A 12,672-nucleotide genomic window follows, 5' to 3' on the forward strand; every position below is an offset into this window, starting at 1 on the left:
CTTTTTTTTACTCTTTGTACAGCAGTTATTGTTCATTCTGAATTAATTTTTTAATGTAGAATATGTGTTACATAAATACATGAAAAGACTTGCACTTGGACCATAGTGCGGCCCGGTGGAAAAAAAGGTTGAGAACCACTGCATTACATTATTCATTTCAGGGTTTATACAACCTTTTGAGAGAGGAATTCAAGCACTTTTCAATTACTTTGAAACATTTCACACTATTTCCAGCACTTTAAAGCTCTAAAATGATCCAGTTTGAATGTTATTTTTAATGGGATGACCAAAATATACTTTGTGGTAAACAAACACTCATGTAAAATTTAAAAAATACATCAAATCACAATTATAACCAGTAGACAGCAGCAGAGGAGCACTTATTGGTTTATTAGTCATTCATTTCTACTTTTTCTCTATATTTTGAATTAAATTATAAAATCACTATTATAAAATATCAAATCATCAAGAAATCAGATTTTGTCCGAATTTTACACTTTTTTGTGTATGAAGTAAGAAAAGTCACAAAGTGCGTTGAAAAACAAGCTTTTCTTCAATTTGCTACTAAATCACACATAATCACTGAAGTTGGTCAGTTCCATATACTAGAAGAATAATGGTAAATTTAATAAGAGTGGAATATATAAATTTTCTATATAAAAATTAGATTTTGCACCGGAGCTCTGAAGAGGATAGTTGAACCAAAAATTTTAATTCCTTAACATGTCTTAGTGTTTCCAAATCTGTATGACTGAATTGTGAATACACTTACCGTCTAAATACATTTAGTATAAATGTATAAACGCTATGTTAATCACAAAAATACTGTAATTATATTCCATTACTCCTTTAATACATTTAATTAATGTCTACAATAATAATATAATAAAAATCCATATGAATATCCCTCATTTCTGCCACAATACCATGGTGCAGTTAGTGTTACTACAGTAAATCCATGGTAAATGATGGTGATTTGTTGATTGAAAAGTCTTCTGACTGTATGGTTGCACACAGTGTTCCTGCTGTTTGACAGCACTATTTCATCCGGCTTTAAACTAGTTTAAATCAGCGAGTCATTTGTGTTTTTCACTGAATTCAAGCGCTTCACACTAGGGCTGTGCGATTTGGGGGAAAATATCAAATTGCGATTTAGGAAATCGCAACGTCTCAAATCGCGATTTCGATTCGATTTCGATTAATCGCACAGCCCTACTTCACACTGGATATCGCGATTTGCATAAAACAACAATTACATACTAACATTTCTTATGTGGTCTTTTGATTGTCGTGTCGTTAGATGGAACATTGTATTGGATAACATGTTGTAACTTATTCATATTTCATCATTCATTTAATATTCTAATATATTACTATAGGTTGATAAATCAACTGTATCAGATGCAGAAATGTCTGAGGAAGAGGTTGAAGAAAAGGCAAAGCTCAGCCGACGTTCATCTCGTGCTGCAGCTGAAAAGGGTCAGAAGCCAAAGCGGCGACGAATCGTGGTGGCGTCTGACAGCGATGACTCCGGTGAAGAGTTCAAACCGGATCAGGCAGGAGGAAGCAGCGACGAGGATGATGAGGAGAGAGTGAGCAACGGGGCTGAGGAAGAAGAACGTGAGCCGGAGACGGAACCAGACAGCCCTGTGAAACCGGTGAAGCGCACACGTCCTTCAGAGAAGCCTGCTAAGTCAAAGAGCAAACCAGATCCACCAAAACGAGCACCTGCAGCTCTTTCGTCTGTGGCGTCTGACACCAAATCTCGACTGTCTGCTTGGACAACTTCGAAAGTCAGAGCAGCGGCGCAAATGGGAAAAATGGAGGACCAACCGTGTGGGACCACGAGAAACTCGAGTGGTTGCAAGACGGCAAGAGGAAGGATGCACAGCATAGATGTCAGTCTGATGAAAACTACGACCCTACGACTCTATACGTACCTGAAGATTTCCATAACAGGACGATGCCTGGAATGCGCCGTTGGTGGCAGCTGAAGTCTGAGATGTTTGATACCGTTCTGTTCTACAAAGTCGGTAAGTTCTACGAGCTCTACCACATGGACGCTGTGATTGGCGTCAACGAACTCGGTCTTACCATCATGAAGGGTACTTGGGCCCATTCTGGCTTCCCCGAGATCGGCTTTGGACGCTTCTCAGACGTACTCGTGCAAAAAGGCTACAAAGTGGCTCGCGTGGAACAGACCGAGACCCCTGAGATGATGGAAGCACGATGTAAGACGATGGCGCGTCCCACCAAATTTGACCGCGTCGTCAAGCGAGAGGTTTGCAGAATCATCACACGAGGGACTCAGACATACAGCGTGCTCGATGGCGCCCCTTCTGAAACTCAAAGCAAGTATCTGTTGAGCATTAAAGAGAAGAGCGAGGAGGACAGCGCGGGCCACGGCCACATCTACGGGGTCTGTTTCATCGACACCTCGGTGGGACGCTTCCATATCGGTCAATTTCTGGATGACCGTCATTGTTCCCGTTTGCGTACTCTGGTGGCACACTATTCTCCAGCCCAGGTGCTTTTTGAGAAGGGCAACCCGTCAGCTGAGACGGTGAAAATCTTTAAAGCCATCTTGTCGTCAACTCTACAAGACGGCCTCAATGCTGGTTTGCAGTTTTGGGATGCCCAGAAGACCCTCAAGGTCCTTTCAGAGGAAGACTACTTCAGAGAAAGCAAAGCCGATGATGAAAAGGCATCAGTGTTGCCTTCGACTCTGAAAGCAATGACGTCCGAATGTGACGCTCTAAGTCTCACTCCAAAAACGGGTTACGAACTTGCTCTTTCTGCACTTGGCGGATGCATGTTCTACCTGGAGAAATGTCTAGTGGACAAGGAGCTTCTGTCAATGGGAAACTTCGAGGAGTATGTTCCTGTCGATGTGGAGATGGAGCAGGCTGGAGGAGCGTCGTGTTTCTTTGCCCAGACTCGTCAGAGAATGGTTTTGGATGGCGTGACCCTTGCTAACCTTGAGATCCTTCAGAACAGCTCAACTGGAGGTCCTGAGGGAACCCTACTTGAGCGACTGGACACATGTTGCACTCCCTTTGGCAAACGCTTGAAAAGCAATGGCTCTGCGCCCCTCTTTGCAATCCATCCTCCATTGGAGATCGCCTAGATGCTCTGGAGGACCTGATGGGTGCGCCGTCCCAAGCAACTGAAGTCACAGACCTGCTAAAGAAGCTTCTGGATCTCGAAAGGCTGCTTAGCAAGATCCACAGCATGGGTACTCCTTTGAAAGGACAGGACCATCCGGACTCCCGAGCCATTCTATACGAAGAAGTCGTCTACAGCAAACGCAAGATCGCTGACTTTCTCGCAGCACTTGAGGGCTTTAAAGTTATGAGAGAAGTCGTGTCGATCATGGAGCAGAATTGCAGAAGCCATTGCAGTCCTCAAGACTGAAAACGAAGATGGGCTTTTCCCCGACCTTTCGCCAGAGCTCAAACGTTGGGATACGGCTTTCAACCATCAGAAGGCTCGCACTACAGGCGTCATCACACCAAAGGCTGGCTTCGATCCAGAATACGACCAGGCCTTAAACGGAATAAAAGACTGTGAGAGAGGCCTGCAGGAATACCTGGTCCGACAGAAGAAGCGATTGGGCTGTAAAAATTTGTCCTATTGGGGAACGGGAAGGAACCGCTACCAGCTCGAAGTTCCAGACAGTGTTTTCGAGAGGAGCGTGCCAGAGGAGTATGAGGTGAGGTCCACTAAGAAGGGATGGAAACGATACTCAACCAAAGAGAGTGAGAGGCTGTTTTCAGAGCTACAGAGCTGGGAAGACAAACGAGACGCAGCGCTGAAAGACTGCATGAGAAGACTCTTCTACAACTTCGACAAGAAGTGCAAAGATTGGCAGACAGCGGTTGAGTGCATGGCAGTACTTGGTAAGAAAAAACAACTCTATATTTTGTTTAAACTTTCAACTATCTTGGTATACATAAAAAGGAGAGGAGAACACATTATTTTTACCTATTCATCAAAATATACTTCATGCAGAACATCATATTTACCATACTTTACATCAATAATGCCAACATGCTCTATTCATTCATAATTTCATAATTCATCTGAAAATAAGCTGTTTTTCAAATTCGGCTGTAGTTTATTTAGCTCTTCTTCATGGATAGGTTGTCAAAGCATTGATTTCATTTGCATGCCCAACAAAAAGCTGATTGAGAAAAACCAGCTCATTAAAACCTGTTTTAAAGGTTTGTGTGTAAATCAATAAGCTGACATTGCAAGACACAGATGTCTTTGAACATTGCACTTACATCTTTTGCAGCATTAACAAGAGAGTTGAAAGAAGTTAAAAGTTTAAAGAAAGTTTTAAAAATGCATCTTTTTGCATTTTTTTCCCATTCCACTGCCCTGCAACTTTAAAAAGTCAGACATTCACGTTCGAAATCAAGGATACAGGTTTTGTGTGATCATTTCCTGAAACATTTTAAGGTGTTTATGTGGCCTTACAGGTTGTTGCCTTAAGCATAATGTGCAAGACTGTGCATGTAAATGAATTCGATTAATTCAAAGGTTTTAGCAGCATGTTGCATTGTTTGGCATTGAAAATAGCTACAGAATGGTTGCATGCACAACTACACCAAGGCATTTAAAAACACATGGCATGTTCAATTTGAAAGTTTTTTTTTTTTTTTTCATAGTTTAAATTTAAAATAATTTAAGTGAAATGTTTTGGTCCAAAAGTGATATTGTGACATTGGCACTAGAATGATTTTGGGAATAGAATGCACCATGATATGTTCCTGTTGTTCTCACCACCTCTGCAGACGTGCTGTTGAGCATGTCCCGATACAGTCAGAGCGGCGACGGGCCCATGGCAAGACCAGAGATAGTTCTCCCGGGTCCCGTCACCCCTGCGTCACCAAGACCTTCTTCGGTGATGATTTCATCCCCAATGACATCTTCATCGGTTGCCATGGTGGTGAAGAAGAAGAGGGTCAAGATAACGGTAAAGCACTTGCCCCATGTGTACTAGTCACCGGGCCAAACATGGGAGGCAAGTCCACCCTGATGAGACGGGTGAGTGTTGCTAATCAATGTTCAACAAAAACATTGTTCATGGTGTGTGTTAGTGAAAGGGTAATGAAAGTAAGCATTGGTTTTTTTTGGGGTGTAAAACTGTCCACAAATGCACTGAATAACAGTACCGCATATATTACACATTAATTTCTTCTTCTGAATACATTTTGCATACAGAAGCTTTTATCCAAAGCAACTTACATTGCATTCAAAGTAAAAATGTTCTTATGTTTCAGCTACAGAAATCCAATTCTTGACATGTTTTTGGTTTTAAACATCTAAAAATTGAAACATTCAGATCTGGTGTGATGTCCAGTGTCCGCAAAAGCAGTAAATTACATTTTACATTTGTATTTGAAAATAATTATGAACCACACCAAAAGAATTTTGAACTGAATCGTGACCGAATTTCAGATTTCATTGTGCATTGCATTATTTAGTAAAGAACTGTAATCGAATTATTGTCAGAGCAGATAATTATACCCCTCCAACCTTAATCATTTAATAGTGATTGGCTCTGAATGTAGTCGAGAAACATTTAGGCAAAATTCACCCCATGTGTTGAGCAGCTGTTCAGGCAGGAAGAAGGATGTGGTTTGAGCTCTTATTTATGGGAATTGCAGGTTTCTATATCATGTTTTTAGCCTGTTTTGTTGTTCAGGCCTGGAAATTCTGTCAATAAACAAAAAATATTAATATCATAAAATTGCCATTTTTATATTATTTAAAATATATATAATTTTAGAAAATCTTTTAAAAAAATTAAAAGGAATTTATTGTTCAAAAGGGGTGGGAAATATTGTATAACTACACAAATCTGTTGACCCTCATATTAATTGTATGGAATAATTGTACTTTTAAAAACAATTTCTTATAACGGAGGACTATTGAAGTGACCTAAATGGCGAATGCCCAGTTAAATTCAAAATTTAAAAAAAATTGAATTAAAGTATTCCTGTGGCTCAGTGGTAGAGCATTGCGTTAGCAGCGCAAAAGGTCGTGGGTTCAATTCCCAGGGAACACACATACTGGTAAAAAATGTATAGCCTGAATGCACTGTAAGTCGCTTTGGATAAAAGCGTCAGCTAAATGCATAAATTATTATTAATTAAATTATTAAATTGAAATAAAAAGTAATATGCAGATTCTTTCCGATTTTATTCTGTTGTCTCTTATAGAACAGGTTTTTTTCAGTGTGGTCTGGTGGTGATTTTGGCCCAGCTGGGCTGCTATGTACCTGCTGAGAGTCTGCGTCTCTCTCCCGTGAACCGAGTCTTCACTCGTCTTGGCGCCTCTGATCGTATAATGTCAGGTAAATTGCCACTTGTTTCTTATCAGTTCAATCTTCATGTGTGAGCTTTACTCTGAATCGACTGTGTTTTGTTTTCTAGGTGAAAGTACGTTCTTTGTGGAGCTAAGCGAGACGGCCAGCATCCTGCTGCATGCCACCAACCACTCCCTTGTCCTGCTGGATGAACTGGGTAATTTAGTTGCTCATCTCACATTAAACTTTGCACCCACCGTACACGGAAAACACGATTCTAAATTGAATAAGTTCAAAGCTTTGTTCCGCTTGAACTGCAGGCAGAGGTACGGCCACGTATGACGGCACAGCCATTGCGAGCGCAGTGGTGAAGGAGCTGTCAGAGAAGATCTGCTGCCGGACCCTGTTCTCCACTCATTACCACTCACTGGTGGAGGACTACACCCAGGACCCCGCCGTCAGACTCGGACACATGGTCAGTTTCACCGTCTTCACCTTCATACAGAAAATAGCAAAAACATTTTCAGTAATATTCTGTGGTCAGCTGATGATTACAATGTGTATAGCCTGAATGCACTGTAAGTCGCTTTGGATAAAAGCGTCAGCTAAATGCATAAATTATTATTATTAATTAAATTGAAATAAAAAGTAATATGCAGATTCTTTCCGATTTTATTCTGTTGTCTCTTATAGAACAGGTTTTTTTCAGTGTGGTCTGGTGGTGATTTTGGCCCAGCTGGGCTGCTATGTACCTGCTGAGAGTCTGCGTCTCTCTCCCGTGAACCGAGTCTTCACTCGTCTTGGCGCCTCTGATCGTATAATGTCAGGTAAATTGCCACTTGTTTCTTATCAGTTCAATCTTCATGTGTGAGCTTTACTCTGAATCGACTGTGTTTTGTTTTCTAGGTGAAAGTACGTTCTTTGTGGAGCTAAGCGAGACGGCCAGCATCCTGCTGCATGCCACCAACCACTCCCTTGTCCTGCTGGATGAACTGGGTAATTTAGTTGCTCATCTCACATTAAACTTTGCACCCACCGTACACGGAAAACACGATTCTAAATTGAATAAGTTCAAAGCTTTGTTCCGCTTGAACTGCAGGCAGAGGTACGGCCACGTATGACGGCACAGCCATTGCGAGCGCAGTGGTGAAGGAGCTGTCAGAGAAGATCTGCTGCCGGACCCTGTTCTCCACTCATTACCACTCACTGGTGGAGGACTACACCCAGGACCCCGCCGTCAGACTCGGACACATGGTCAGTTTCACCGTCTTCACCTTCATACAGAAAATAGCAAAAACATTTTCAGTAATATTCTGTGGTCAGCTGATGATTACAATGTAAAATGTTTGTAAAAACATGCAAAAATCATGTACATGAATGCACTTATTATTATTGTTAACAAACTAAATCCATAAAAAGAAAAAAAAAACATTTTTGTTAATTGAAATGAACATTAACTGAAATAAAATACAGAAAACTTTTCTTATTTTTTAGCTGAGCTTGAAATACTAAAATAACTAAAACTAATATATTAAAACAAACTACATAGACATTTAAAAAAAATTACAAAAACATTAAATAAAATTAAAATGTAAACAGAAAATAGAAAAATATGTATTATGAATAAAAAAATTCAATATGAATAAAAACATCAAGTCTATAAATAATACTAATAACACATGCATTTTAAATGAGAAAGTCTATAAATAAGAAATGTTTAAAAGTAAAAAAAAAATATTTAAAAGTATAGCCACAAAACAAAAATGACTGAAACGTTAACTAAAATTAAAATGAAAACAAAGTATAAAAACGAATTCAAAATATTAATAAAAACTTTAATAAGGTATAAATGATACTAAAATAACACTGATGCAGTTTAACTTAGAAAGTCTGTAAGTAATAAATGTTTGAATGTAAAAAAAAATTTAAAAAAACAATTGAAAGTACAGCCATAAAACTATATAGACATATTTTTAAAATACAAAAAAACAACAAAATTAATAAAATATTAACTAAAATTAAAACGAAGATAGAAAAAAAAAAAAGAAGCTAATTCAAAATAGTATTAAAAACTATAATAGTGTATAAATGATACTAAAATACACTGATGCATTTTAACTTAGGAAGTCTTTAAATAATAAATGTTTGAAAGTAAAAAATCTTTGAAAGTACAGTTACAAAATTATATAGACGTATTTTTAAAATACAAAAAAAAAAAAAAATCCGTAAAATGTTAACTAGAATTAAAACAAAAATATAAAAATTAAAATTAATTAACAAATCATTTACTAACCTTGTCTTTATATCCAGGGTTTTAGTTTCTGCCATGACCATTTAAACTTGGTAACTTTCAGACTTTTTTCATGTTTAACCAAGTTTGTCCATCTAAAACATTAGTCCCATTGATAAAAGAATGATTGAGGTACTTTTACAGTTTAAATAACATGTTTTTGCATGTTTCTCCTGTTAAATCCTCCCATACACTTTCCCAAATAGACTTCCACTGTAAGTGCATTACCACGGTTTTAGGGATGATGAATGTGGTAATCAACAGCACAGTAAATGGATTAATTAAGGAGATTCACGCCTGTGTCTAGATAAGGGTGTCATTTCATGTTTGTTTCACTTACTCTTCACAAGGTGTGACGCTTTATTTTGACACCTATTAGTGTGAACGTAATGAAGTCAGCATTAAATCAGAAATGGACCCTGCTCGTTTCTTACTGTACATTGAGCTATATTTGGAGTGTACTGATCTCCCTGAGTTTCCTGTCAGGCCTGTATGGTGGAGAACGAGTGCGAGGACCCCAGTCAGGAGACCATCACCTTCCTGTACAAGTTCATCAGAGGCGCGTGTCCCAAAAGTTACGGCTTCAACGCGGCTCGCCTGGCAAACATCCCGGAGGAAGTCATCCAGTCCGGCCATAAGAAGGCCCGCAAGTTTGAGAGGAGCACCGTGTCTCTCAGGATATTCAAGTGAGTGACTTTACGAACTGTGTTCTGATTGGACCGTTCAGATTTTTTGCATTGTGACGTTTTTTCATTAAGTACATTTCACACCAAAATTCTCGTAATTGTGACGAATCTGGGCATTTTAGTGTTGAGTCTTTATTATTTTATTTTTTTTAAAGATTTTATAACATTTAAAATTTTATTATAAATTTTATAATAAAAAAGAAATTAAGGTTTTTGAGGAAAACATTCCAGGATTTTTCTCCATATAGTGGACAGTTGGGTAAACCTCTATAGCAGTCAATGGGATTCTACCACAAATATATTTTTTGCATTCCCATTTGCTCTAATAGCAAAAGAAAAACTCCATGATAGTGTTTTCATGACTTTCAAAAAAAATAGAGCAAGACTGATAACGGCAGTCAGTAGAGAGAACAATGTCTAATTTACTGTCACTCCTACAGACGCTGTGTTAGAAACACCCTCGCATTAGCGTTAACTAGTTTTTTGTAATTTGATGCAAAGGTAATAAAATACAAAGTGCAGTGTTATAAATGTACATACATACATAAAAAAAAAAAAATGAAAATACAAAACACTTTGGAGGATTTACGATGCTGATGACCATTGAAACGCATCACAGTCTTGAGAAAAGGGTCCATAATTAAGTCCCACATTATGCAGAACACGCATTTATATATATTAGGGCTGGGCAAGTTAACGCGCTAATTGATTAACGCTGACAATTATTTTATCGCGCGTTAACACAGTTTTTTATTATTATGAAAGTTGCTCGTTGCTCACTGTATCTGAATACACATACAGACAAACCATGAGTCACAGGAGGGGTGGGATGTTGATCAGTACTGGCTTGGGATGGGTGTCATCACGCGTCTCAACCAATGCGAGCATTTGGGGAGGGCATAAGACTGCAGCAGCGCTCACGACTTCATAAGTGGGAATTAGGAATAGCACGTGAAGACAGCAGAGAAGTGCTCTCGCTCGGCACAGTGGAGTGCATCATTTTGTTAACTTTGTGGTTCATTATTTTGAGTCGTTTGGGACGCTGTAACACACACGGCCCTCTCACAATATATTGCTTTACAGATCTATCACTTTTGATCTATCTATCACTCAGAAATGTTCACGCAATCATGCTGCACGTATCAGAAGTTCCGCGCTCTGCTCACATTACATGCGTACTCTGGCCCACCTCTTCCAACCGAGCCAGGGCCGGCTAAACTAACTGCGGCACGGAGCGATCACACTAGACAAACGAACCGGGCTTTGGGGGTCAGACGCACTCAAGCACAGTTAAGATTGCCTAGAGTGATACACCTTATTCTCTTGCATCCCGCACACACGAGTCTCTACCCGCCCATCAAGTGTTGTCCCGCGCCGCACTCTGCTGCGTTGGGTCCCGCGATAGTGCAGGTCTCTACTCGGAAGGTGCCTGTTATAATGTTATGATCGAGGCTCTGGACTCGGAGCATGACTTGTTTTTTTTATAACAAACTATAAAATATTTTCTATAAAAACGTTAATGCATTTCAGTCTCTCAGCGTTGCAGAAGAAGCTGGTTTGGTGTTTTGGACTGTTTCCACACTTCATTAAGCTGCACAGCCATTTTCAACAGTGATAATGTGAAAAAGTACCAAACCAGCACATTAAAAGCATTATATAACATTTTCAAAGTCACGACTGCTTAAAATCAAGCTTTGCCATCAAACAAAAGTTTCCAACACTAAAAATAATTAGTTTTGATTGTTTTTTGATTAATTAAATGAACAGAAATGCACTCCCAAACCTTTTAAAAGTGACAATGTTTGTTTATAATGTAAGTTCAGATCTGTACTCATTTATTGACTATAATCTCATTTGTTTTAACAGGAAGTTGTGCTCATTTGCTGAAAAGCCCACCGCTGATCACGAACGGTTCACAACATTGGTTCGGATGATCGGCAACCTGTGATGGAAAGCGTTTTTTCTTTGTTTTAAGTACTTCTGTTCACAAGTCCATTGTTATTTTGCTAGCACATAGAAACCAAGCACTCACTACTGAAATGATCTAATAAAGTTTATTTTTAAAAATGTAACACGTTCCTCTGACTAGGAAATTAAACTTTTGATTAATTACTAACAGCTACATAATGGTTATTGAGTACTTCACAATATATTAAGTCTAGATGTCATGGAACATGCATACAATTCAGGCTGTATGAGAACCCACAGTCACCAAATACAGTTGGATGGAGGGGGGGGAAAAAAAGCACAAAAAAGCTGTACAGATATTCATCAGAGCTTCAAATTAGCACGAAGCCTCTTAAAAATCTCCAGCAATGTCTCTTCGGCTCACATCGCCTCACTCGTAGCATTCGGAGCGAAGCGGCGCGAGAACATGATGCTTTCGCAAGTCTGGCGTCTTATGGAACGGTTTGTGGTTTTAAATCCTGTCGTCGTCCAATCAGGATGAGGGGGCGGGGCTAATTATTTAAATCACTTCTGAACATATGCATATGGGCCAAATCGTTATGACCAGTCTCGTGAAAACACTTCATATCACTTTCACACTCAAAACATTGCTGGAGAATACTTAGTGTTTCTCTCTCTTTTCTCCTCAAATCTCTTTCACAGAAAGAACATACATCCTGCGACATGAGAACAAATACAGCAATCTAAGGTATAAACAACCCTGAAAATTAATATACTTATAATAAAATAAAAAGACATTCAAGTACATTTAAGATTTTTGCTTGAAAATACAAAACTACATGAGAAAGCATTAAAATCAAACCTCAAGAACTCAACATCTTTAAAAAAAACAATGAAAAGCAAAACTGAAGTGCTGGGTCTTTTTTTCCGTACATATACAAGAGCGCGGTGACGGCTGCATGGGAAGCATCGAGTCTATTCGCTCTGGGTCCGTTTCTCTCGTGTGGCTCAGACGTCCTCATTTCCCATCCCACAAATCCTGAGTCGCCGCCGCCGTCCAAGAGCGGCAGGGAGAAACGGGATCCACAGCAGAACGTTTCTTAAATAGAAATGTTTCCTCTCTGCGTTTACGCAATGCTTTCTTTCTCAAAGAGTTTGTTTGAATAAAATTGAATTATTTCTAGCGTGTAATCTCATCTGAGCACATGGAGTCTGTCGGTTCGGAGCGGCTCCGCTTCAGTTGTGCTGCAGTGTGTTGGACTCTATAGGAGGCGCTGAATCGTACAGCGTGTCTGTGTCGTGCGTCGGCTCTCCGGCTAGTGTGCAAGGGTTTGACAAAGTCCCTGCGCCGCAGTCACAGAAAAACCTGCAGAGCCAAAGACATGACGATTAGAAGAACATGTCGGACATCTCTGTTCGGTGCATGAGGCCTTACAATGAATACAGGCAATTCACCCCCAATCCAGAAGGGG

At 39.5% G+C, this 12,672-nt stretch overlaps 1 protein-coding gene and 1 pseudogene across 2 annotated transcripts in view; one reads left to right on the plus strand and one right to left on the minus strand.

Annotated features, from left to right (window-relative positions):
- Nucleotides 1–11,527, plus strand: part of LOC107733350 (DNA mismatch repair protein Msh6-like) — a 14,496-nt pseudogene extending 2,969 nt beyond the window's left edge.
- Nucleotides 11,528–11,882: 355 nt separating this feature from the next.
- The window catches only part of LOC107733352 (F-box only protein 11-like), a 35,038-nt gene continuing 34,248 nt past the window's right edge, over nucleotides 11,883–12,672 (minus strand). For both annotated transcript variants that reach the window (XM_016544946.1, XM_016544947.1), the window contains exon 22: nucleotides 11,883–12,566. In XM_016544946.1, coding sequence (XP_016400432.1) covers nucleotides 12,437–12,566 — 130 coding nt within the window. In that variant the 3' untranslated portion in view covers nucleotides 11,883–12,436. The remainder of the gene's footprint in view (nucleotides 12,567–12,672) is intronic.

Source organism: Sinocyclocheilus rhinocerous, unplaced genomic scaffold, assembly GCF_001515625.1.
Source record: "Sinocyclocheilus rhinocerous isolate Xijiao unplaced genomic scaffold, SAMN03320098_v1.1 scaffold790, whole genome shotgun sequence".
Taxonomy (NCBI): domain Eukaryota; kingdom Metazoa; phylum Chordata; class Actinopteri; order Cypriniformes; family Cyprinidae; genus Sinocyclocheilus; species Sinocyclocheilus rhinocerous.